We start from the raw sequence: 26,423 nt of genomic DNA, 5'->3' as shown, positions 1-26,423 counted from the left end.
TGAAGTTTAAACCAATAAAACACCCCTCCTTTTGCTGAAAGTATACATTCTAAAGGAACATGGACTACATGCAGAATTTATTATAAAATACTTCAGGCTTCCTTGTTAAGGGTTCAAATTAAGGAACATAAAGCAACCCCTATTTTACGTTGAAATTGCTATGTTAAAAGTTTAGATTTGCCAAACAGTGGAATTAAGATGTAATTATTAGCATTTCCAAAAAACGTAGTCGCTCTTCAAAAGCACTCACCACAGGATTCCCTTATATAGCACTTAATGTACTTAATGTACTGTACATTTACAATTGGTTTTGATTGATGGGAGGGTCATTGACATGCAGCTTTCCAGGAACACAACTTTTTATAGAAAAAGCAGGAACACTGAATGTGCTTTGTTTAGGCTATTATGTGCCATGTCACAGTAAAATTCTATTAGACAACCAGTGTCTCTTTTCAAGGAGCTTATAAATCAACAGCACAAAACACAGCAGCCAAATAAAACTATAGATCACAGTATGAGGATTTGTCTTACGCGGTAGGCTGAGTTCACCCTGACATCTCATTTTATGGACAGGGAGGTCAAGCCCGTTGCCTTTCTTGACATTACTGAGCAGTGTTTGAGATAATGAAATTCTTAAATAGTAGTAATTCTGAAATAACTCTAGACCTGTTCTCAAGTTTTAGCATTTGCCCTGGATTACCTGGAGGTGAACACAGTTCTGAACCCCCTTCCCCATGGCCAGGTGGTCCAGGCAAATGCGTCTGTAATGCCCCAGTAATTTTGATGGAACATACCTAGAGGATCTCAGAACCAGAAGGAACTTGAAAAACATGAACCATCCCATGTAATTTTATCTTGGGGAAGATGAGGCCAAGGCAAGAGAAATGACCTACCCACGGGTCACATATTTGGTTGTGACATATGTCAGAGCCAAGACGATTCTCCATTACTGGACTCCCTGCCCAGGGCACTTTTCTTATGCTTTTCAATTTGGATAGAACATCCTCCTTCCTCTCTCTCCCTCCCTTCCCTTTCCCTGAACAGCCAGCTACCGCTCCCTTTCCCCTCCTCTGGAACACCTCTCCTGGAATACCCAACTATGGGCTGTGCCCTAAACCAAAAAATGGCATTGAACCCAAAACACTCATTCAGTGTCACTGCTGAGTCAGAAAGTCACCGGCTTGATCAGTGCGGTTGTCCCTCGATGCCTCTCCTACTTTTTAATTGCACCACCACCCACTCTTGCTACTGCTTCTAAACGCTGGCTGCACATTAGAATCCCCTTGTGAGCTTTAAGAAAAGTACCAGTGCCTGGGCTCCCCCCGAAGAGATTGTGATTCAGTTGTCTGTGGTAGGCCACAGGTGCTGGCTTTCTCAGCACTCTCCAGGTGAGTTTAACCTGCAGGCAGAGTTGAGAGCCCGTGTCGTGCTATATTAGCCTAATTATTTTCGTGTACCTCCTGGACCTAATTTAGCAGTTGATGTAGGCAAAGCACAGAGGAAGTCAAGTTTTCACGGAAGTGAATGGATTCACAAAAGCCGTCTATTTTCCTAAGAAAACATAAGCTGCCCTCCCCTACTGCAATCTTATCTAGTGCCAGTGCCTTTGCCTATTAAAAAATTTAAAAAGACTTTCAAATGTCGTTTTCTATAAATCTACTGGCTGGTTCTTGGAATAAAACAAATCTCCTTGGTCCTGCTCCCACTTTGAAGGGGGCCTCGGGTGCGCAGGGACTTTGTGTGGCCCTAGTGAATCTTGGCAAAGACAACAGTTCTCAAAATTGTTCACAAACATGTGCCTGTGTATTATTGAAATAAGTTTGTATACCCAAGCCAAATGACAGCTAATGGCTTCCTTATCACTAAATATTGGAGTCAAAAGAATTTGGAGGCCAGGTAGAAAACTGTTGAAGAGCAGACAATTTTCTTGTGATCAAATTGTAAGTTCCTTATCAATATTGCATCATCCATTAACCCTTTATTGTAAAGTAAGCAAAGAACATGTAATGAAATGTGATATAAGACTGAATAGGATGACATCAGCCCAGCATGATGGTCTTGCATCACTGTTCTGCAGGATTAAAAGACTAATTAAATTGGCCTATCTAATTTAAACATAAGCATGCATGAAAATAGGAAACATTCATAGAGGGTACATATTAGCTCAAGATGCTTGGCCAGACTTCTAGAAGAGAAAAGTAATGTATAGAATTTGTTTGATTAGTGTTCAAACAAAGGGGGAGAAGCTCATTTCAATGTGCTATCCTGAAAGGAATCTTATACAAGGAAACAATTACTGTCAAGAAACGCATGTACTTATTGCATGCTCTTGTAGGCCCTTTAGGGATTGTTAAACTGTTTAGAACAGAGGATAGCTTTTATTTTGTGAAAAGACATTTTAATCATGTATGCAAGAAAAAACACACAGTGATTTTGAGCTGTTAAGTGGATGAATTACAGTGTGTTTGGTACCCCCATTGCTTCTCCTACCTACTATTGTCAATACTTTAGTATTTCATTTCATTATTAATGATTAGAACTAGGCAATGGGGGTATGGGGTGAGGTTGGGGAGAAGCATGCAAAATAAATCTTAAGGGCTACTTTTCCTAAAGTAACTAGCAATCTAGCTGAGGAAACAATATGAATGCTCCATCAAGCACTCAAAGTATATAATTAAATGTTTAATGGATGAATATCCAATTGAATAGTAAAGACTCCCAGTACTATGGTAGTTCAAAGAAGAAAAAGATCCCTGTGGACTGCCCTGATACCGAAAGGTTTCATGGAAGAATTAGATCTCAAAGGATAGGAAGGATTTAGATAACAAGAGGGCAGAAAGTCCCAGGAAGGAGAACTGGTATGATGAGAAGTTTGGAGGGAGGAATGAGCTTGGCCTCTGAGAGAGGTTGCCAGGAGACTGACCTGGTTGGTGTGATAAAAACACGGGAGGAAGAATGAAAGGCCCGTAGCATAAAAGTAGAACTAGACGGTGCAGGGGACCTTGTTAATACCTGATGCCCCAGCTTTCTCTGAACTCTTATGTTTATAGTCTCTTCTATTCAGCTGAATTCCTAGTTATAGGCTATTTACATGCTCCAGGCATGCTGGGCTGATGGTACTCACCTGTAGTCCCAGCTACTCCAGAGTTTGAGGCAGAAGGATCACTTGAGCACTGGAGTTTGAGGCCAGCCTGGGCAACATAGTGAGACCCTCATCTCAAAAACAAACCCCCACATAGATAAATAAATGCTTTAGGCAGATGTTCATTCTAAATTGTGCTCAGGGTTATTTTTTGTATCTTTAGTAGCTCCTGACACAGGGCTGCAGGTATAGTAGGTGTGCCCTAGTTTTTCCTTCTATTTAAAAAAAAAACAAAGTGTCATTTACATACAGTAAACTTTACCTTTTTAGCATATAGTTATTTGAGTTTTGACAATTACATACAATCATATAACCATTATCACAATAAAAATATAGAATAGTTCCATCACCTCCCAAATTCTCCCATTATCTTTCCCCTTTCATAGTCAAGCCCTTTGTTCACCCTCAGCCCCGGGTAACCACTGCGGTCTTTTCAGTGCCTATAACTGCTTTTTCCAGAATGTTGTTTAAATGGAATCATACAGTATATGTGTAGCCTTTTGAGTTTGGCTTTTTTCATTTAGCATGGTGCCTTTGAGATTCATTTATGTCATTGCTTGTGTCTGTAATTCATTCATTTTCGTTGCAGAATAGAACTCCCCACTTTATAGCTAGACACCAATTTGTTTGGTTGTCCTTTTCTCAATCGAGAGATGTTTGGATTGTGTCTAGTTTTTGGTGCTTATAAATAAAGCTGCTATAAATATTTTCATACAGGTTTTTATGTAAACATAACTTTTTATTTCATTTGAATAAATATCTGGAAGTAAGATTGCTTATGTATGCTAAGTGTGTGTTTTATTTTATAAGAACCTGCAGGCTGGGTGCAGTGGCTCACGCCTATAATCCCAGCAGTTTGGGAGGTCAAGATGGGTGGATCACCTGAGGTCAGGAGTTCAAGACCAGCCTGACCAATATGGTGAAACCCTGTCTCTACTAAAAAAAAAAAAAAAAAAAAAAATTAGCCGGGCGTAGTGGCATGCACCTGTAGCCCCAGCTACTCAGGAAGCTAAGACAGGAGAATTGCTTGAACCCGGGAGGTGAAGTTTGCAGTGAGCCAAGGTCGCACCACTGCATTCCAGCCTGGGCAACAGAGCGAGACTCAGTCTCACCAAAAAAAAAAAAAAAAGAAAGAAAAAGAACCTGCAAACTCTTTTCCAAAGTGGCAAGACCATTTTGTATTCTGACCAGCAGTGCATGAAAGACATAATGGTGAAATTGCATGTTCACCAGCACTTGATATTTTCAGGTTTTATTATTTTTTAACATTAGCATTCTAATAGATATATAGTGGTATTTCACTGTCATTTTAATTTGCCTTTTTCTAAAACTAATGTTGAGCATCTTTTCATGTGTTTAATTAGCATATATCTTTTTTGGTAAGGTGTTGTTCACATCTTTGCTCATTTTTTATTTGATTGTTTTCTTAATAATTATTGAGTTCTGAGAGTTCTTTACATATTCTACATGTGTTTTACCAGATACGTGATTTGCAAATATTTTTTCCCATTTTGATACTTGTCTTTTCATTCTCTTAACATCTTGCAAATAGCAGAGGTTATTAATTTTGACAGTCAAATTTGTCAGTCTTTTCTTTTATGAACTGTGCTTTTAATGTCATAGCTAATCTTTACCCAAACCCAACGTCACAAAGATTTTTTGTGTTTTCCTCCACTGTTTTATAGTTTAGGTTTTACATTTTTGTCCATGATCTATGCTGAGTTCATTTTTGTAGAAGATATGGGTCTATGCTTATTTTTTATACATGGACATTCAATTGTCCAAGCACCACTTGTTGAAAGACTGCCATTTCTCCATTCACTTGCCTTTGCACCTTTTTTGAAAATCAGTTGTATGCACACATGTGGACTAATTTCTGGACTCTATTCTGTTGATCTATTTGCTTATGTGTTTGTTTTTTGTTGTAATGATAGGAATGACGGTCTTTCCAGCTTTCTACATCTTAATCAGTGTTCTAATTACTTTTGAAAAAGTAAGTTGATCACTTTTAGGCAATTCAGATAGGATAGATAATGAGGTCTAGATAGTTCTTAAATGTGGCAGCCAGGAATGGTGACTCATGCCTGGAATTTGGAAGCACTTTGGGAGGCCAAGGTGGAAAGATTGCTTGAGGCCAGGAGTTCGAGACCAGCCTGGGCAATATAGCAAGACCCCATCTCTGTAAATAAAGACCCAGCCAGGCAGGGCATGGTGGCACACTCCTGTAGCCCCACCTGCTTGGGAGGTTGAGGTGGAATGATCATCTGAGTCCAGAGGTTCAAGGCTGCAGTGAGCTGTGATTATGCCACTGCACTAGATCCAGCCTAGGCAACAGAGCGAGACTGTGTGCCTATTTTTTTTTTTTTATGTAGTCCTGGTCACATCACCACTAAACTTGTTAGAAGTGGTTCTCAACCCCTTCCCAGAGCTGGCCTGCTGAATGAGCAATTCTAGAAGTGAAGTCCAGCGGTTTATGTTTGAGCATGCCTTCTGGGTAATTCTGATGCATGCTGAAGTTTCAGATTCACTATTATTTTAAGCAGAGAGAACCTCAGAATTTAGTTCATTTAGAAGAAAATGGTGATGGAGTTATATTAATAGATCTAATCTATTAGGATCGCAAAAAAAAAAAAAAAATAGAAAATTGGGCCAGGCATGGCGGCTCATGCCTGTAATCCCAGCACTTTGGGAGGCCAAGGTGGGCAGATCACGAGGTCAGGGGTTTGACACCAGCCTGGCTACCATGGTGAAACCCTGTCTCTACTAAAAATACAAAAAATTAGCCGGGCATAGTGGCGGGCGCCTGTAGTCCCAGCTAGTCGGGAGGTTGAGGCAGGAGAATGGCGTGGACCTGGGAGGCAGAGCTTGCAGTGAGCTGAGAGATCGCACCACTGCACTCCAACCTGACTGACAGAGGGACACTCCATCTCAAAAGAAAAAAAAAAATCAAAACTCAAAGAAACAACTCCCTTTCACACTACAATCCACCTGCCAGGGAGCACCCCCTTGAGATGCCCGGGCCTGTCACACACCCCCTGTGCTCCCTGGCATATACATTGTGGTGAGAGATGGAGTTGTCTCTGTGAGTTTTAATTTTCTATGAGTTTTAGGTTCTTCTCTGTGTTAATTCAGGTTTGTCAAGGGATTGTGGTTATTGTCTGAAAGAGAGAACCACCATTTTTCCCCTCCTCTGGCCTTTAAAACATATATATATATATTTTAAATAGAATCCTTTAGCCATCACACTCCAACAGGAAATGTGTTTCCCCCCTAAGGAGCAGGAGGCAATTTCTGATCTCTAGAAAGGTCTTCAGGCTAGCTATCAACATCAGACAGAACCATGTCAGGGGTCTAACAGGTGCACATTTCAGGCTGACAAGTTAAGAATCAACCTGAAGTTCTTCTGGTTAATGACTAATTAAGTTGCAGGTAGTTCTTAGCTAGAAATCAACTGGAGTTCTCATGAGCTGAAAATAGGGAGAATAATGTCTTTTTATCTTTTAAAATGCACTGTGCTTCCTCAGGGCAAGAGGAAGGTGGTTGTCGTGGTCTTGCCTGTTTGACAGTAGATGCAGGAAGACCTCTACTTCCAAGGAATTATTTGGGCCAGACTGCTAGCCAGAGAGGCCAGGGCATCTCTAGAATGAAGGAGTAATGCCTTTTTGAACACTGCAATCTTTTTCTCAGGCAGGTGGTTTGGAAGAACAAAAGATATAATGTCATGTCTTCATTTTAGTTCTCCTGCCTTAAACACATACATGCACACAGATGCATGAGAGTTTAACCTTTTACTTCAGATTTTCCTAATAGGTTTCATCTGGGCCTTTGCTAACTGCTGTGTTTGGAGAAAGAAGATCATGTTTATTTAAAAAACAGAAGCATTAATTTCAATCTTTGTGGCCTCAGTATTGAGGAGGGGACTGATCTGGAGAGAGAATAGACTTTTTCTTCATGGCTAGGTGTTCCTGCTGGGCACAGGATGGCTCAGATCAGATTTAGGGAACACTTTGATCTGAAACTTTCTTCTTTGCTTGGCTCAAGCAGATACAAACTTTTTGTTCCCAGAGGTTAATGCCTGTGTGATGATTATATTTGCTCTGGAATCACCTAACTTACCCTCTTACCTTTCAAAATTCTGCACGAAACAGTCAGGGTCCATACAAATGAGCTAAAGTGGGGCCTCTGGTCTTCTCTCTGTCACCTCCCTGTGTTCCCTGGCATGTGTGTTGTGGTGTGAGAGGGAGTTGTCTCCGTGAGTTTTAATTTTCCGGGTTTTTTGTTTGTTTGTTTGTTTGCCAGCAGTCTGGTTTCAAAAAAACTTGCAGAACTTCTTGTCAGACCCCATACACATTTAAAAGAAATTGGCCTTTCCTCTTCCTATCTGCTAATCATTTTTCACATCGTTTTTTCATTTACAGCATTTGGGAAGGAAAGTTCACTTAAAAAAATCTTTAAACCACCCGTTAGAGAAATACAAACAGAATGCTTGTTTTCTGGGATAAAGGGGGGAAAACCTCCATTTCATATTTTTTAATGTGTGTGGTATGGTGGAAAAGACATGAAACTTTGGAACCAAACTGGCCTTGGGACCAAATCGAACTCCACCACTTAATAACTATGTACACCTAGATGAGTCACTTGGATTTTCTTAGCGCCGGTTTCCTCATTGTGTGGTGGAGGTAGCGATACCAATCGTGTAGAATCCTTACGAGAAATAGAGAAAATACGTTTCAATCACCTGCTATACCGTAAATCAGTGTTCCCCAACCTTTTGGTACCAGGGACTGGTTTCGTGGAAGACAGTTTTTCCACTGATGGGCAGGGAGCGGTGTGGGGGGCGGAAGGGGAAGGGCATTAGATTCTCATAAGAAGCCCCCAACCTAGATCCCTCACGTGTGCAGTTCACGACAGGGTTCCCGCTCCTATGAGAATCTAATGCGGCTGTGGTCTGACAGGAGGTGGAGCTCAGACAGTATGCTTGCTCACCCACCGATCACCTCCTGCTGTGCAGCCGGGTTCCTAACAGGCCACAGACCAGTACTGTGGTCCCCTGGGGATTGGGGACCCCCTGCTGTAAATGGTGCCTGTTATTTCTAACATTCTATTTTCAATGGATTTTATCTTTTGCTTTAGAGATACCAAGCACCCATCAGCCTTTGACTGAAAAATTCCCCAAATTTAGCTCCTGCCTCACTCTCCTTGCAGTTCCTACAATCCTTTCTGCCCCACAGTTTTCCTACCTGCCCAGCACAACCTCTCCAAAAAGGATCTGAGATTCACCTATGTTGAACTTACAATGGCCCTCCCAGAGGCTTTCCGTTTCAACAGGGTTGAAAGCCTCGCAGTAAGGAGTAAAGCGAACACAGAGGGGCTGGAAGCAAGAGGGATCACTTTATTTTTTAGAATACCAGGACTTCAGTGTCTCTGAATTCCCAGCTCTCAGGAGCTAGGTCAGCCTGACTCACTTTTACACAGGCCCTGGTTTCCATGTGATAGTGATTCTAATATAAGCTGACCTATCATAGCATTGATCCTTCCTCTGCTTCTCTCCATAGGCAGGAGTGTGTAACACCAAGTACAGTAGTCACAATACCTACCTCCTTTTTCCCCCCATTTGGTTGAGCAATGAACAAGTCTCAGAGTTAAAAACATTTTTCCTTCCAATGTTTACCCTAACTTTCTCCTGCTGGTTTACCTATTACCTCTTGAATTAAGTATCTACTGCTATATAAAAAGTTATCTCAAATTTAGCAGCTTAAGATAGTAATCAAGATTTACTGTCTCATTCAGTTTCCGTGAGTCGGTTTCTGTAACTCCATAGCCTTTAGGGCTGCAGTGCCTATGGCACTCAAAGCCTTGTTATTTGTTTGAGGGGGGAATGTCCCATTTCACTTGGCACATTCACACCCTTCCCATGTTCACCAACTAGCACCTGGGGACAGGCAGAGACCCCATTTAGACTTTCAGTTCAGGAGCAGCTTTAGCTGAGGAGCCAGGCTTGTTAGCATTTCAGAGGTGTGGCAGCCTGCCTTGGCCAGGGCAGTGCTACTCCATTGCCAGGGATTAATTTTTTTTTTTTTGATACAGAGTTTCACTTTTGTTGTCCGGGCTGGAGTGCAATGGTACGATCTTGGCTCACCACAACCTCCGCCTCCCGGGTTCAAGTGATTCTCCTGCCTCAGCCTCCTGAGTAGCTGGGATTACAGGCATGCGCCGCTACGCCCAGCTAATTTTGTATTTTTAGTAGAGATGGGGTTTCTCCGTGTTGGTCAGGCTGGTCTCGAACTCCCGACCTCAGGTGATCCACCCGCCTCGGCCTCTCAAAGTGCTGGGATTACAGGCGTGAACCACCGCGCCTGGCTGCCAGGGATTCTTAAGACTGTGGTAGACCTCAACCCCAGCCTCGCCTTTGCTACCTATTCCCAGGTACTGCTTAAATCAAACCTACTGAAAAGGCAGGTGGGTGACTACCATATGCAGGGCTTAGATTTTTGGATTAGGAAAGTGACAATTTCTTTGAGTAAAGACACAACTCTTGTGCTTTCCTGAGGTGAGCAAGGTGTAGGATGGAAGGTGAATTTTAGGAAAGAAGTTGGGTAATGTGGAACCATTCCTACTTTCCCTCCAGGGCCCTAAAGAATGTATACCTATAAGAAGTCTGGCTGAGATTTAAGGCAGGGCCTGTGGCCAGTAATATTTACCTTCTAGACAAAGATAACTCACTCATGTGAGGAATTTGGTCGCTACTTTTACTTCATTAGCACCAAGAACTGAGCTAAATGGGTCTCCCTTAAGCATCTGTGGCCTCAGAATTTTTTCTCAGGTTCGTTAAACTGAAAACGCCCACCACCACCCCTCCTTTTTTGTTCCCCTCTTGGCAGTTTTCATTTTCTCCAAATGGAAGTTTATAGATATGCAGCTCAGCATTTAGCTGATGTTTCTGTTGGTTGCAGAGCTATTAGAAATAGACTTTTTTCCTCACACAGTGACTATTCTTTTCCCAACATTCTCATATCACTATAGAAGACAGCTCAGGGGAGAGAGGAGTTGCCAAGCCTTAAGGCCCGAATAACTGGGAATCTGGCGAATTTCCTGGACTATGATGTCCCCTGGCCTGGGAGAAGTGCCAGCAGCGGGGGTGTCAGGGAGAGGCACTGTGCTGTGTGCATGTGCGTGTCAGAGCTCATGAGCCCTGAAGGAGCATGAGTTCGATTCCGGGATGCTTTCAGTTATTAAAAGCATGATTGCTTTTGATCTTCTCATCCCTCTCTCCATGTGCAGAGTTTCGATCAGTCTCAGTGGAACATAAAAACTGCTAAGAAAAAGTTTAATTGAAGCAGGTTTTTGAAGCCAAAGGAAAAGATAGAAGTTCCACAAGAGCTGTGGCAATTATAGCTGTTTCTGTGGAAAGACTTGGGGCTTGTTCACCTATATGAAGCTTCCTAAGGGAAGTCTATCTCCCAGTGCCCTGCCGTGGGGACTAGATGGGCCTGGGTCGATAGAAGGGAGGATGGAAGGAAGGCAAGCTCGTTTCCTGATCGGAAGGAACCAAAAAACCAGGAAGAGTAGATTGTGTTATGTAAATGAGTCCCTCTGCTTTCTGGGAAGATGTGGGGTTCATTTAGGAAATTACCAGCTCAGACTGGCTGGCATAATAATCATCTTTACTTGTTTTTATTTATTTATTTTTTTAGACCGAGTCTTGCTCTATTGCCCAACGTGGAGTGTGGTGGTGTGATCTCGGCTCAGTGCAACCTTTGCCTCCCGGGTTTAAGCAATTCTCCTGCCTCAGCCTCCTGAGTAGCTGGGATTATAGGTGTGCGCCACGACGCCCGGCTAATTTTTGTATTTTTACTAGAGACAGGGTTTCGCCATGTTGGCTAGGCTGGTCTAGAACTCCTGACCTCAGGTGATCCGCCCACCTCGGCCTCCCAAAGTACTGAGATTACAGGCATGAGCTACTGTGCCGGCCATCTTTACCTCTTTTTATCCTCTGTCTTTCTCCATTTCCTTTGCCTTACCATTCTTTCATTGCCTTTTATCTCCATCTTATCTTCAGATTCCCTGAAATTCTTCTTCCTTCCCAGGTCATCTAATCAGAATACCCACCTGGTCAGCATTCTGGGAGCCCTGCCGGGACTCCAGATCTCTTGGGAAAGACCATTATTTTTCTTTTTAATTCCGACTTTAAAATTAGCAAGTGCTCAAAACTGCCTTAGTAAAGGAGGAGTTTGAGGAACTAAAAAGTTGGCTCACTGTGGTACTCTGGGAAATTGTGCAGGCATGTACCTTTGAGAAGCTCTCTGGAGCCCAAGGTGAGGTAGCTGGGAGCCTTGTGACGTCAAAGGGTGTGAGCTTGAGTTCACTTTGCTTTACTCTCATGAATGTGGCCTGCCACCGACTGGGTGATGTGGAATGGCTGCTACAAACAGCACTGGAAGGGTGTGGGTTTTTCAACAAATAACCCCATAGCCTTTAGGGCTGCAGTGCCTATGGCATTCAAAGGCTTGTTATCTGTTTGAGGAAGGAATGTCCCACTCCACTTGGCACATTCACACCCTTTCCAGTTCACCAACCAGCACCTGGGGACAGGCAGAGACCCTACTAAGACTTTTAATCCTGCTGTCCACAGGCCTGTTTTAATACAGCATTTTAGAAGTATGAACAGTGGCCAGAACCTGGCCTCATGGAACGTGAGCTCCATTGTGCTCAGGTGCCCAAGAATGCAGCAATTGCTCAGTTTCCTGTGATTCATCTCAGATCATCACTGGCACCAACAGGGATTCTGGTCCCACCCTTGGCTGGTGCCCTACTTGACAGATTTCCCAGCCTGGGAGCACTCTTTGAGCTTTCAGCAGGTCTGCCTGGAGGGTTTTTGCTCTGTGGTTTCCTCCTGGAAGTAGTAATTTTTCCTGGGTACCAGAAGCATGCAGTAAAGTTCCACCATGACTCTAATAGGTAACTGTGAATGGATGGAGGAGGGAATGAATGAATGGGTGAATGAATGAATGAATGAATATAGACTAGAGGCTAGCAGGCTTCCTGCTTAAGTGAAATCACTGCTCCTCGGTGCTTCTTTGTGTTCAACACAGTGTGCCAGAAACCATGGGGCAGTGAGATTGGGGTTTGGCATCTTCTTTTCTCCCATTATCTGTCAATCACCATGTTTTGACTCAGTTTACTCTGGTGCTGCTGTGCCTACCATATCAAAGTCTGAGGTTTTCACCTTTTTTTTCCTATATAGTGAACACTAGCTGCAGTTTTGTTTTCATACCCGGACAGAGCATAAATCCTGCCATGAACACAGCAAAGATCATTCAGAAAGTGAAGAGGAAGAAGAAACAACGGTTCATGTTAAACTTGAGATGCTAATCTTGAAATGCCACCCGTCCTCTTCTGATTAGATTACATGCAGAATAAAACACGCAGGCAATCCCAAACCTCTCCTTTCAGACGTTTCTGATTCTCATTGTGTGCCTCTCTGGGAAGATACAGATAGCATCGAATAATCTCTCTGAGGGCATTAGTTGCTGTTTCCTCTTTCCTGTTTTGAACAAATTTTCTTTAATGCATTGTGTGAGTACACATGTAGAACATATTCTTTGACATCGCATAAATATTTACACAATATTTAAAACTCACTGTCATGAAGTATTTATTTCACTTGCAAACATTATCATCTATTTTTCTATGGAAAATTACAAAATAAAAGGCACGGCTGCTTTGATTTTTAGGACCTGATTTTGTTTTGTTTTCTTTCTGTTGACCTTGCATATTTACCAGTGAATTTATAAAGTCAAAACAGAGCATTATTGAAAAGGAAAATTAAGTAGACTCCCCAGAGATTGAGAGGTGAAGTTTGCATCCTAGCTTCTGTGAGGGGCACCTCCCAGTCATAACCACTGTAATCTGGACTATCATGGCAATTCCTTGCTTTGTTAGCAGAGACCTGTCTATTAAGGACCAAATCCAGAATTTCTGAGAACAAAAGTTAAGGGAGTAGCCATGGGTTATCCATCCCTTTGTGCCTAGAACATTGTCTGGAATCCAGTGTCCACATGATAAACATTTTTAGGATGAATAGCTTATTATATACCCTTGCAGAAATTTTCCATCCACAGTCTTGCTTATATGTGTTTGAGTATATTCTTTTTTTTCTCATTTTATACAAATAAATACACACTATCGACATGTTTCTTAGTTTTCTTTTTCTGCTTAGTTTCTTGGTGGGCTTAGCATAGCTGATTTGTTAAACCGCTGCATTAAGTTCCATTATGTGGGTGTGCCATGACTTAATCAGTCCCCCTCAGCTTTCTTTTCTAAGTCTCTAGGTGAGAGCAAGGGCAGATGTGTGGGGAGGTGGGTGATCAGCAGCTGACAGGAACCTTCTACACACGCAGTTGGGTACAAGTGGGACTAGGCTATTTCGCCATCCTTGGGAGGTGTGGATGGCTGAGCCAGGGTGGGAAATCCCAAACTGACATTTACTGTTGGCTGCATGGCCTTTCACAAGACAGTTATTTAACCTCTTTGAGCCAAAAGTAATTCCTTGTGATATTAGAGGAAGTATGTAAGATGCTTACATATTGCACGAATATGTAATATTGATACTTCATAGATGTGTAACATGACCACGGGTGCCTGTGATGCTCCCACACACGTGTGCATGAGATACTATCTCACACATGTGTGGTGCTCTGTCACACATGTGAGCTACTACCTTGCATGCATGCAGGATACTATCTTGTGTGTGTCAGATAGTAGTACCTCATACACTTAAGGTGCTTGGAATCATGCTCAGCATCTGGCAGGGGCCCCGTAAATGCTAGCTGGCATCTTTCAGCTTTGGAATATCCAGGGTTTGACAGTTATTTAGACCAAAATACCAGGATAGTTGAATTGTTTTCTTTGTGTTGTAAAATTACCTTGAAGACTATAATCACTCTTTACCTGGATTCCAAGAAAAGCCTCCTGATGAGCTGCCCCCCAACCCAACCCCAGGCTTTTCCTCAATCTAGTCCCATTTCTGCTTTTTTCTAGAGTTAAGTGTGTTCCTTGCCCAGCCCAGTCTTCCTGACAGTTTTCCCAGTCTGCAGATGGAGTGAGCTGTCCTAAAGCCTTGTGGGATGGGGTGTGGGGGAGATAAGGCAGACACTCCCTCTTACAGTGGCAGGTATGTAACATCTGGGGGTAGCTGAACCCCAGCAGGGTGAGGGCCGCGAGGGAGCATCGGAGCAGGTTCTGCAGGGTCAGGGATGAGGCTGTCGCTCTTCCTCATTGAGGCATTGTTGGCTCCAGGGAGATAGAGAGATGCAAGGTTTCTGGAAGTCAGTATTGGATTACTAAAGCCACAGCTTTGGTGGATACAGCCTGTTTTTGGAAAGATAAAAGAGAAAGAGCCTGAACCATGGCTGTATATGTCTGATCTCCTCAGGGCCAGGGGTGTGCTGGTGGTAAATGTTTAACCACAACCTCCCCAAGAAAGTCCTGATTTGTAGCATTTGTTGATTTTCCTGTAAATACCCCCACGGTGGCCATTTCAGGCTACTATGTGTAGTCCCCAGATGTGGAGCGGTGTGTACTACAGGATCCAGAGCTGGCTCCAAACCCCACTGCCATGGTCACAGGAGGAGAAAACCCTCCCTTCAGCATGTGCTAGATGCCAGGTGAAATTCGACAATCACCATCTGAACCCATCACATTTTTGGCAGTATTTTTTCTCTGTCACTTCTGGTCCTTACACTATCGATTTTGGGGGCCATCCTGGAGTGTCCCCTGGGGTGAAGGAGGTTCTGGAGGCCTACCTACCACCCCACAGTAGACCAGCAGAGGGAGAGAAGGGCAAATAGGGGCCACCCTCCCACCACCCTTGTGAAGCCTGGTATGCTTAGGAAGAAGAACTTCATGTGGGCCTTTATCAACCATTATAGTCAAGGTCAGGACTATGGTGCAAGCAGAATTTAGGGCTGCCCTGAGTCTCAGGAATCTAATAATATTTAATGTAGTAGTTTAGAAAATCAGATTAATGAAGGAAGTAACAAAATTTGAAGTAAAGATACAGTCAGGATGACTCATTTTTTCTTTTTTTTCTTTTTGCCTCAGAATCCAACATGGGTCTGTGCTGCTCCTCTCAGCTTGAGGTTTGAGTTGAGCCGTGGAATTGCCCCTCTCCTGATAGATAACATAGGAAAACAGTGGCTCAAAGATATTAAATGACTTGTTCAAGGATATTAGGCAGGTTTTGGGAAAGGACAAAATTTGTCCAGTCTGCTAACACGTCATTCAACCATACTGACAGAAAGGGGAGGTCAAAAGAGAGAGCTCAGAAAAAAGAAAGAAGACCCCACAGCACACCTGCCTAGGGAAAGATCCCTATGCGTCCTGAACACAAAGGGTAGGGAACTGTCCTGCAGTGAGGAATGACAGTGGTGCCCCCAAGATCATGCATGTTGGCAAGTCTGGCCCAGGCAAGGTTGACCCTTGTTCTTGGCAGTTCTTGCTCCGTGTACTCTGGAAGGCATTGCTGGCATCCAGGCATACGTCTGTGTGTGTTAGAAATTCACTGTTAGTGATTCACAACTGCAAAGATATGGAATCAATCTAAGTGCTCATCAGCCAATGAGTGGATAAAGAAAATATTTTATATATATATATATATATATACACACACACACACACACATACACACACACATACACACACACACACACCATGGAATACTACTCAGCAATAATAAAGAATGAAATAATGTCTTATGTAGCAACTTGGATGGACTTGGAGGACATTATTCTAAGTAAAGTAACTCAGGAATTGAAAACCAAAGACTGCATGTTCTCACTTAAAAGTAGGAGCTAAGCTAAGAGTATGCAAAGGCATACAAAGTGTTATAATGGATATGGGAGACTCAGAAGGAGGAGAAGGATGGGACGGAGGTGATGATGAAAAACTACCTATTGGGTGCAAGGTACACTACTCAGGTGACAGGTGCACTAAAATCTTAGACTTTGCCACCATATCATTCATCTGTGCAACCAAAAACCATTTGTATCCCAAAGCTATTGAAATAAAAACAAAGTTTTTTTTTAAAAAAAAGAAATTCTCTGCTGAATATTCCTAAACTGAAAGGCAATCTAAGAACACTGAGGTCGTGGGTGCCCCTGACCCCACATGAGGAGGGTGTTCAGTTTTTCCAGCTTGCTTTTTGTGTGGGAGGAGACGTGGTGGGTAAGAGAAAGGACAGTGGAGCAGTGGAAACTTCAGTGACCAGAATGGCCAGAAAATGTGGTCTAGGGTTTGGTGCCAGGGGCCATCTCTCTCTGAGTCCCTGAGTGTTCCTGTGGTGCAGACTGAGAAGTCTCACCTCCAAAGAAAAGGGGCCAGGTGAAGTTAGATAAACAGAAGAACTGTACAGTACAGACCCCATTTTTGCTCTTCTTGCCACCTGCCTACAGCCTGTGAGAGATTATCCCGTGCATTGGGGCTGTAAAATATTCATTGATATAAAAGTTGCTGGAGTTTGAAGTTCATAGCCTAATTGAATCAAGGAGAAACCATCCCTGGAATGTTGTTGGAGGTTGGGGTTACTGTGAATCTTGAAGCTGCTTCAGAGGACGTCTCTGCTTAGCCTTATTTATGCCTTTGTGAATTCTTGTTACATCTGCACAGCCAAGTTCTCCATTTCCACAGAGAGTTTCCCAAAAGTTATCCAGCTTTGTCTTGGCCTTTCCTTGACTCAAGTTCACCCCTTCTGCAGTGAGGCAGATGCAGGCATAAAACAAGGGACCTCCGAAGAGCCAAATGGGTCCTCTGGGAGGTCAGCCAACCTTGGTATTGCTTCAGAGCTCACGGCAAATGAACTGTCATGCTGGCTGAGCATGGCTGAGTGCATCCAGTGCCAGCAACGAGCATCTTTTGGAGTGGTTCAGAGGTGAACGGGGATGGGTCCGGCGACTCTGGTGTGCAGCGGGCCCAGCGTTTACTCAGTCCAGAAGCACAGGCAGCTGGGAAGCTGGTGGTTTCCCTCTTCTCTCCCCTTCTCCACGGCAAGCTGCAGTTCCCTCACCTCCTGTTTGTGCCAAGCAGCCCCCCACTCCTGCAGCATGAGGGGGCACCTCATTACCTAATACTTTTTAGGCAAGCAAAAGCTTTAAAAAGTCATTAAAGAGCATTAGAGAACACTTTTTCAAATGTCAACCTATATAATCCCACCATCCTAGTGGAGCGCCGTTCTTATGTTATCTTCAGCCTGCAAATTTGCTTGACATAGGGGTGTATTATTGTTCATTCTTTTTTCACACTATTACATCACATTTCTCCAGGTTTCTGTGGTCTTTCCTCACCCTTTTAAAGTTGCTGTCGATGTAATGTAATTCATCAGACCATTTGCCTAATAGTAGACAGTCAAGTCATTTCTGTTTGTTGGCTAATATAGATATGCAAAGGGAAACATCTATAAGGATATAGCTTTTAGTTTGTTTAATTATTGACTTAGAGTTAATTCCTAAGGAGGTGCCAAATCAAAGGATGTGAATCTCTTTGTGGCCTTCCCTGTGTGGTCTCTGTGTCTTGTGATACTGCTTTCTGAAAACATTATATCAACTGGCATTGCCTCTAGTGGTGAATGAATGAGTCAGTTTCATAGTAGACTTGCCAATAACGGATAATAATTTTAAAACAAATTGGTTACTTTTTCAGGTATTAAATGGTATGTCAGTGGTATGCCAAAACTGTTTTGCTTTGCATTTTAAAATTCCTGATTATAGTCAATATCTTATGAAAATTTTATGTTTGTGTCATTTAAGCCATTATCTATGGGGATCTTGATGTATATATTTCAATTTGTTGATACATAGGCCTTTGTGGTGGTCTTGCCATTTAATCAGAAACTAATTGGGAGGAAACAATCAGAGAAATTCAGATTGTGAAACATTCAATATGACAACATCCTGGATGCTACATAAATGTATCATAAAAAAGATACATTTATGTATCTAGAACAGTAAAGGAAACTGTTCTAGACTAAGATGAAGAAGATATGGCAACCGCATGAGCTCTGGTAGCTCCTGGATGAAAATCAGAAACTACAAAGGACACTTGGGAAACAATTGGGGAAATTCGAATATGAACCATATATTAGATAATGTCGTATCAATGTTAAATTTCTTGACTCTGTTCGTGTGATTATGTAGCTGAATGTCTTTGTTCTTAGGAGATAAAGACTGAAGTATTTAAGAGTGAAGTGTCACTACGTCTATCACCTTCAAAGAGTTCAGCAAAACTATGTATTTATCATACATGTTACATATACTATACTATATTATGGATCAATATATAATATTATATAAATTATACATACTATATATACATACACATATACATACATTTATGTATCTATTATTTTATGCATCAGACACACGCATATTACCTCTACTATGAGAGTTGCATTTTATTTATTTATTTTTTTGTGATAACACTTAACATAAGATCTACCCTTTTAGCAAATTAAGTATACAATGCAGTATGTTAACTATAGGCACAAAACCGCGTGATAGATCTCTAGGACTTATACATCTTGCGTAACTGGAACTTGGTGCCCTTTTACTAGTATCTCCCTGATTCCTCCTTTCTCCCAGCCCCTGGCCACCACCATTCTGCTCTCTTGCTTCTATGAGTTCAACCACGTTAGATTCCTCATGGAAGTGGTATCATGTAGTATTTGTCCTGCCATTGGCTTATTTCACTTAGCCAATATCCTCCCATGCATGTTACCCCAAATGGCAGGATTTCCTTCTTTTCTGTGGCTGAGTAACATTCGATTGCATGAATACACCATATTTTCTTTTTTTTTCTGTTTTTGGAAATTGTAACAAAGCATTTTATTTACGTTAAGGAAGAAAGCTATGCTAAGGACATAGAAATCTGCTTCAGCTTTCCTTTAGCCTCACACTTCATAAAAGTATCAAGTGGTTCTCTCTGGCTTTTACTTAGTCATCTGTGTAACTAGGGTTGAAGACAGTAGAACACTGAGTCTTAGTGTAAGTCATTCATTTGAGAAGACAATCTCTTTTGAATTATGGTTTCTCAATGTTTGTTGTATCATCTTTTTAAAAATAGCAATAGAGATTCTTTTTAGAAAATACAAAGAAGCACAAGGAGAAAAGTAAAAATCACCTGTAATTCCACCAGTGTCAACGAATGACCAATGTTAATGTTTTCTAAATATTTGGGACATACCTTTCTGCCTTGTGTTTTCTTTTGTGTGTATGTGATGAATACACCATATATTTTTTTTAACCATTCATCCATAGATGGACATTTAGGTTGCTTCCATGTCTTGGCTATTGTGAATGATGCTGCAGTGAATGTGGGAGTGCAGATGCATGAGGACTCTTCAAGGTCCTTATTTTCATTCCTTTGGATGTGTAGAAGTGAAATTGCTGAATCAAATGGTAGTTCTATTTTTTGTTTCTTGAGGAACCTCCATACTGTTTCCTATAGTGGCTGTACAATTTTACATTCCCATGAACAGTGAACAAGCGTTTGCTTTTCTCCACATCCTTGCTAACACTTATCATTCTTTTTTTTTATAATAGCCATCTTAACAGGTATGAAGTGACATCTCATTGTAGCTTCAATTTGTGTTTCCCTGATGATTAGTGATGCAGAACATCTTTTTAAATACCTGTATGCCTGTCGGCCATTTGTATGTCTTCTTTAGAGAAAAGTCTACTCAGTTTTTTGCCTGTTTTTAAATTGGATTATTTGTTTTTACCATTGAATTGTGGGAGTTTCTTATGTATTTTGGATATTAACCCTTTCTCAAATATATGGTTTGCAAATGATTTTTTTCCATTCTGCAGGTTGCCTTTTTATTCTGTCAATTGTTTCCTTTGCTGTGCAGAAGGTTTTTAGTTTGATGTAGTCCAACTTGTTTATTTTTGCTTTTGTTGCCTTTTTAGTGTCATATCTAAGAAACCATTGCCAAGACCAATGTCAAGAAAGTTTTCCCCTATGTTTTCTTCTAGGAGCTTTATGGTTTCAGTGCTTACACTTAAGTATTTAATCCATGTTTAGTTGATTTTTGTGTATGGTAAAAGATAAGGATCCAGTTTCATTCTTTTGCATGTGGATGTCCCGTTTTCCCAACATCATTTATTGAAGAGAATATCCTTTTTCCATTGTATATTCTTGGCACTCTTGTTGAAGATCAGTTGACTCTTCTTGGCTTGGAAGAATTAATGTTTGTTAAAATGCCCATACAAGAATTAATGTTTTGTTAAGAGGAACTGCAAATTTAATATGGTTCCTATCAAATTCTCAAAGGCATTTTTCAATAAAGACAGAAAAAACAATCCTAAAAGTCATATGGAACCATGAAAGACTGAACAGCCAAAGCAATTTTGAGTTGAAAGAACAAAGATGGAAGCATCACATTTCCTGATTTCAAAATATATTACAAAAATTCAGCAATTAAAACAGTGTGGTACTGGCATAAAAACAGACATACAGACCAGTGGAACAAAACAGAGAGCCCAGAATTAAGTTCATACATATGGGGGAGCTACATTTTGGAAGAGACCTTTCATAGCGGAGGGAAATGCTGAAGGGATCCGTTTCTGGTGGTGGACTCCAGGCCCCAGTAGGGAGGTTCTTGGGGACTGAGGGACCTAGTATCTCCCCTTTTCACATTGTATAGGCCACTTTCTTCACCTGTGGGTGACAGAGCCGAGGATACTCTGGCCTGACCCTTGGCTTTCCTGCCCAGAGGAATGTGGAATTGGGGTGTTTTCAGCAGCTACAGGCTCCAACCCCTTTCTCCTGTCACCTGCTTTGTAGCTTAGTACACAAGCCTCACTTGAAGCATGAAGTTTACCCATGTTCTTTCCCTCCTGTGACCTTCTGTTTTTCCATATCTGACATCAAATCTGACTTAAAAGGCAGTGCAGATGCTCCTTTGGGGCAATAGTAATAGAAACCTTGGAGGAAGTGGAACTTAGAACTCTGACTTACAGGAGTTATCCTTGGCTGTCTGCCTAGCCTGAGCCTGAGGCTCCCCCTCCACACCCCCACCAACTTTAAACAGCTTCCCTCCAGGTATCAGGGCACCCCGCTGAGAGAGCTTTAAAATGAATAGAGTCAAATTAATTGGTTGCCATATTGCCCTATTGAATTGATGTCAACACAGTTTAGAACAATTAGTTTCATTGCTAGTCATTTCTGTAAAAAGTTGAGAAATAAGGCTCTTAGGAAGGACTGTAACCACCATCATAACAGTGTTCCTTTGAGAAAATTAGATTGGACCCATCACCATTTTAACTGAAAATAGTTTCCCAGGATGAAAACAACTAGTCAATTTGAGAGATTTGAAAATCAAATTGCATCTTAAACAGTAGGGGACGGGCTTACTGTTCAAATGTATTCCATGGGGAATCCTGTGAAAGGAGTTAAGGATGCTCTTTTACAAAAAGAACCTGCATCCTGTGTCCTGTGATGCCCAGGGATGATGTTTCTGGATTGGATTTTTGTAGGTAAGTTTGTAGCAAGCAAGGGCTACTGAATAGATTTGGTTTTTGGTTATCACATTTTTGTTCTTGCTTATAAAAATAGTAGAACATTCTACACATTGTGAAAGTATGAAGCGGAACAAAAACTTGCCTATGATGGCAGCACCAAATGGTGATTGCCATACTTCTGCAGCTGTGTGTGTTGCTGTCTCTATGCTAGAACAGACCTGGGTCCTCCCATGAGAATTTGGTCAGCAGGTCAAGATCCCTAGGTTGGTGCAGGGTAGGAGGTGGTGAGCTTTCTGTACCCAGAAGGTTGGCGATGTCGGAGACTTTTTGAAACAATAAGCACCAGTTGAAACCCAGGTGGGCTAGGAGTCAAGAAGCGGGGGGGTCCACAAGCAGACCTCCACCTGGGTCATCCGAGCCTGTGTTGAAGATGCAGTCTGGGAACGCCGAGGGCAGATTTCCCATAACCAGCTGCCTGTTTGCTCAGAGGCTGCTGCTTCCTTGAAAGCACACGCTGCACATTTGGTCCCGTTCTCACCTTTCACCTCCTTCAATTTTACCTTCCCTCTATGCTACCCTCCAATAACAAGAGGCCCTTGGATTAATCTGTTGTTCGGGTCACACATATGACCTCCACTTCAGGGAACCTTACATTCAGAGAGGTCCAGGAGGGAGCAATGCTTCTTCCCCTGAAGACTGGCCCTGTTATGGTGAGATGTCAGGCACTCGCTGATGCCTGGATCTATTTGGGGGCACAGAGCCTTCCAGTGCATTTTAAGCTGACCTGTGCAGGGGACCTTCTAGGAGACCTTCTAGAAGGTGTCAGGAACCTAGGAAGAAGCCCAGAGCCTGCCCACTGTGTTCTCAGGGAAGCCACAGGCAGCTGGACTCTTTGGTAATGAGAGCCACTCAGATGAGAGCTTGGGGACTTTCTGTAGGGAGTGCAGGCCGTCCTTCAGAGCAGCGTGTAGGTGGAGGAACATTGGCCTCTTTCTCACTCTCTGGGTTAGAATCTGGACTTCCCCACTGAGTAGCTGTGTTAACAGGAGTAGGTTACTTAAACTCTCTATTCCTCGCTTTGCACACCTGTAAAATGAGGCTAATAGCAGTACCCTTCAAGTGGAGTTGTTTGAGGGTTCAGTGAGATGTATTGTATCACTAAGATATAACACACTTAGCATAGCACTTGCCACAGCGTAAGCCCACGATAAACATTTATCATGGTCATTCTTGACTTAATCAGCTCAGGCTGCAATAACAAAATACCAAAGACTGGGTGTCTTAACCAACAGACATTCACTTCTCACCGTTTTGGAGAGTGGACGTCCAAGATCAGGGAGCCAGTGTGGGTGGGCTCTGGTGAGGGCCCTCTTCCTTGCTCACATGGCAGAGAGCGCACTCACTGAGGTCTCTTCCTCCTCTTATAAGGACACTAATCCCATCGTGGAGGCTCAACCCTCATGACCTCATCTAAACCTAATTACCTCCCAAAGGTCCCTTCTCCAAATAGCATCACTTTGGGGGTTAAGACTTCAATATATTAATTTTGAGGGGGCAAAAATATGTAGCCCATAACAATTATCGTTATTATTTTTGTGATCATCTGTGAGTCCCCTTGCAAGGCGTTCTCAGTTGGCGGGGCAGCCTCAGAAGTGGAGGGAAGGAAGGGACAGGGAAGATCTTTTTGACTCTAGTGGGATCTTTACAACCCACGGTGGTGATCTGGAGCCTTCGAGAAACTGCTTTCACTGTGTCGTATTTCCCTCTCCTTTTCACCTCTGGGAAAATGCTCTCGGTTGGCTTAGTCTAGGTAAGAGGAAGAAGGAAGAAGTCAGATTTATTAGGCAGCTACCTCTTGAGCCAGGAAGCTTAGGGTGTGGAGATTCATCTCATTGCATCCTCTCAGCCACCCCGTGTGGCTGGCACTGCCATTGCCATTTACAAAGGGAGATGCGCTCGGATGCTCAGTGGGAGGAAAAACCACCTGTCCAAGGTCACACTGCTCAGGAGTTGCACTAAGATGCGAATCTTGAGCCTTTTGACCCCCAAGCCCTTGAAACCAGCTGTAGCCTGTGTGGGGAGGAAAGGCGCAGCCAGCCCTGGAGCAGAATTTGGATTGGATGGAATCTGAGGATGTAGCAGGAATAGGCACACTCTGGGCCTTTCCACCCTACATGTGCTCGCTCACTCCGGCTGCTCAGTGAGACTCCTCACACCCCCGAGTCCCTCCACACACAAAGGCTACCTCCCACCCACCCCAGCTCCACTCCCGCGGGGATGGATTAGCTCTCCAGAGGGAGCTCATTTTGAAGGTGCACTAACCCAGACTCTGTTTTCTTCCCTGCTCTTGTCCTTCCCCAGCCCCTAAAGACAATGAAGAGCGCGTGTTCAGGGAACGCATGCGGCCAAGGAAGCGGCAGGGGGCCGTCAGGCGCAGGGTCCATCAGGTCAACGGCCACAAGTTCATGGCCACCTATCTTCGGCAGCCCACCTACTGCTCCCATTGCAGAGACTTCATCTGGTAAGCCTTTCTCTTGGGAACCTCTAGTTACAACATCTGTTGCAAGATGTCAGGGATGGGGTAGGGGAGACTATGCACCTCATTTAAAGAATGCTAGTGTGCCTCGTTTCTTCCTTATCTGAATGCAGGGGACTATTATGGAGGGCTAAGTGTGTGTTTGGTACATGGGGGGAAATACATGGAAAGAAGCGATGGTTTCTGGCAACTTTATACCTAGAATTTTATCGAAAGAGTTAAGATTTTATAACCAACAAGGATATTGTGACTCTGTGTGTGTGTGTGTGTGTGTGTGTGTGTGTGTGTGTGTGTCTCTTGTTTTGAACAGAGTCTAGCTCTGTTGCCCAGGCTGGAGTGCAGTGGCATGATCTCCACTCAGTGCAACCTCTGTCTCCCAGGTTCAAGTGATTCTCATGCCTCAGCCTCCCACGTAGCTGGGATTACAGGAGCACAGCACCATGTCTGGCTAATTTTTGTATTTTTAGTAGAGGTGGAGTTTCGCCATGTTGGCCAGGCTGATCTAGAACTCCTGGCCTCAAGTGATCCACCCACCTCTGCCTCCCAACGTGCTGGGATTATAGATGTGAGCCATTGTACCCAGCTGATTGTGTGTTTATAAAAAGAATCCTCATCTTTTACAGACACACCTCAGGAATCTAAGGTGAGGATTCTGCTGAATAATAATCCACTGAAAAATAATCCACTGAATTATTTACAAGTGAAATTATCTGGTGTCTAGGATTTGTTAGAAAATCGGGAAGGAGGCCAGGCATGAGTGCAGTGGCTCATGTCTATAATCCCAGCACTTTGGGAGGCTGAGGCAGGCAGATTGCTTGAGGTCAGGAGTTTGAGACCAGCCTGGTCAACATGGTGAAACCCTGTGTCTACTAAAAATACAAAAATTAGCCGGCCATTGTGGCGTGTGCCTGTAATCCCAGCTACTTGGGAGGCTGAAACATGAGAATCGCTTTAACCCTGGAGGTGGAGGCTGCAGTGAGCCGAGATCGCTACACTATAATCCAACCCGGGTGTGACAGAGTGAGACTCTGTCTTAAAAAAAAAAAATCTGGAAGGAGGAGAGGGGCTGGGATAAAGATGATCGAAGGCCAGCCCCATTCCACTAACAATACCAAGGCTCAGAAATGAAAGTGAGACTGGCCTGATGTCCTCTAGCTAGGAAGTGTCAGAAGTATGATTCTACCTCTAGTAGTCTGACTTTTAAGCTGATACTTTTCCTGACATCCCACCAGTCTTTCTGGCAAGCTGTCTGAGCTCTTTGAAGCTGATGTAGAGGTTGCCGTCATGAACCCTTGGATCCACCTGGGGAGAGCGAGAGGCCAGGATGCAGTATGAACCCAGCCAGGGACATCTGCACTGGGCTCTGAGGACCCCTTGGATTCCAGGTGTCCAGGAGTCACTTGTCTTATCCTCACGATGTCACAAAGCCAGTCATCCAGGATGGCGTAGACACCTGAGATGATATAGCTCAGAGCAAGCCGAGCCCAACTGAGGCAGAAATAGTGCCCCATTCCAGCCACAGATCCTTCCAATTACCAAGGCAGACCCAGCTGTCTGACCTTCACTTGCTATATTTGGTCATGAACTGAGTGGTCGGTCTTACAGATCCAGGTCTCCTCTAAGCCCATGGGCGAAGGCCACTGAGCTCTAGGTTCCCTGGGGTGGAGCCTTAATAGTTTCTGGTTCCCACTGGGGTGGGAACTTGAGGGAGCTCCCTGACCAGCTGTAGTTAGTACACTAAGGACAGGGGTAAGGCCAGATTTGTGTGATTGTTCTATGTCTGTGCTGACTTTCTGTCTTGCCCTGGGAACACTACTTTGGCCATGGAAGGAACCTCTAATGTTGGCCTTCACCTAGACAACCTCTTGAACCTCCAGTTCGGGGCACAGACTGGCTTAGAACCATTGGTGGTCTTTGGACTGCCCAGGGAAATATACCTGCCAGCTGCAGCCCTCTTCCACAGTTAGAGGGCCCACAGAGCATGTCCTGGTGCTAGGAGAAGAGGAATGTCCATTCTATCCACAAGGAATGATATGCTTCACTGCTTAATGCCCACCAGGAGCAAGCAGGATCGTTTGTGGCTTTCCAGAGCATTGCTGACTGCACAGGAATGGCTCTCTGTATAGGAAATCAAGCTCTGACGCTGACCAAACCTTGCACCCTCCCCAAGCACTGGGACTACCCTCTGTGGGCTTCTGGAAGGAGACACTTAAGGCACCTTGCAAGTGGGAGA

The 26,423-nt window shown here is 43.3% G+C and overlaps 1 protein-coding gene across 3 annotated transcripts in view; it reads left to right on the top strand.

The window, feature by feature from the left end:
- Positions 1–26,423, top strand: part of PRKCE (protein kinase C epsilon) — a 531,054-nt gene that overhangs the window by 299,276 nt on the left and 205,355 nt on the right. For all 3 annotated transcript variants that reach the window (XM_003262805.4, XM_030799764.1, XM_030799765.1), the window contains exon 3: positions 24,016–24,175. In XM_003262805.4, coding sequence (XP_003262853.1) covers positions 24,016–24,175 — 160 coding nt within the window. The remainder of the gene's footprint in view (positions 1–24,015; positions 24,176–26,423) is intronic.

The sequence above is a fragment of the Nomascus leucogenys genome, chromosome 19 (assembly GCF_006542625.1).
Source record: "Nomascus leucogenys isolate Asia chromosome 19, Asia_NLE_v1, whole genome shotgun sequence".
Taxonomy (NCBI): Eukaryota; Metazoa; Chordata; class Mammalia; order Primates; family Hylobatidae; genus Nomascus; species Nomascus leucogenys.
This window is presented reverse-complemented; position numbering and strand designations above follow the sequence as displayed.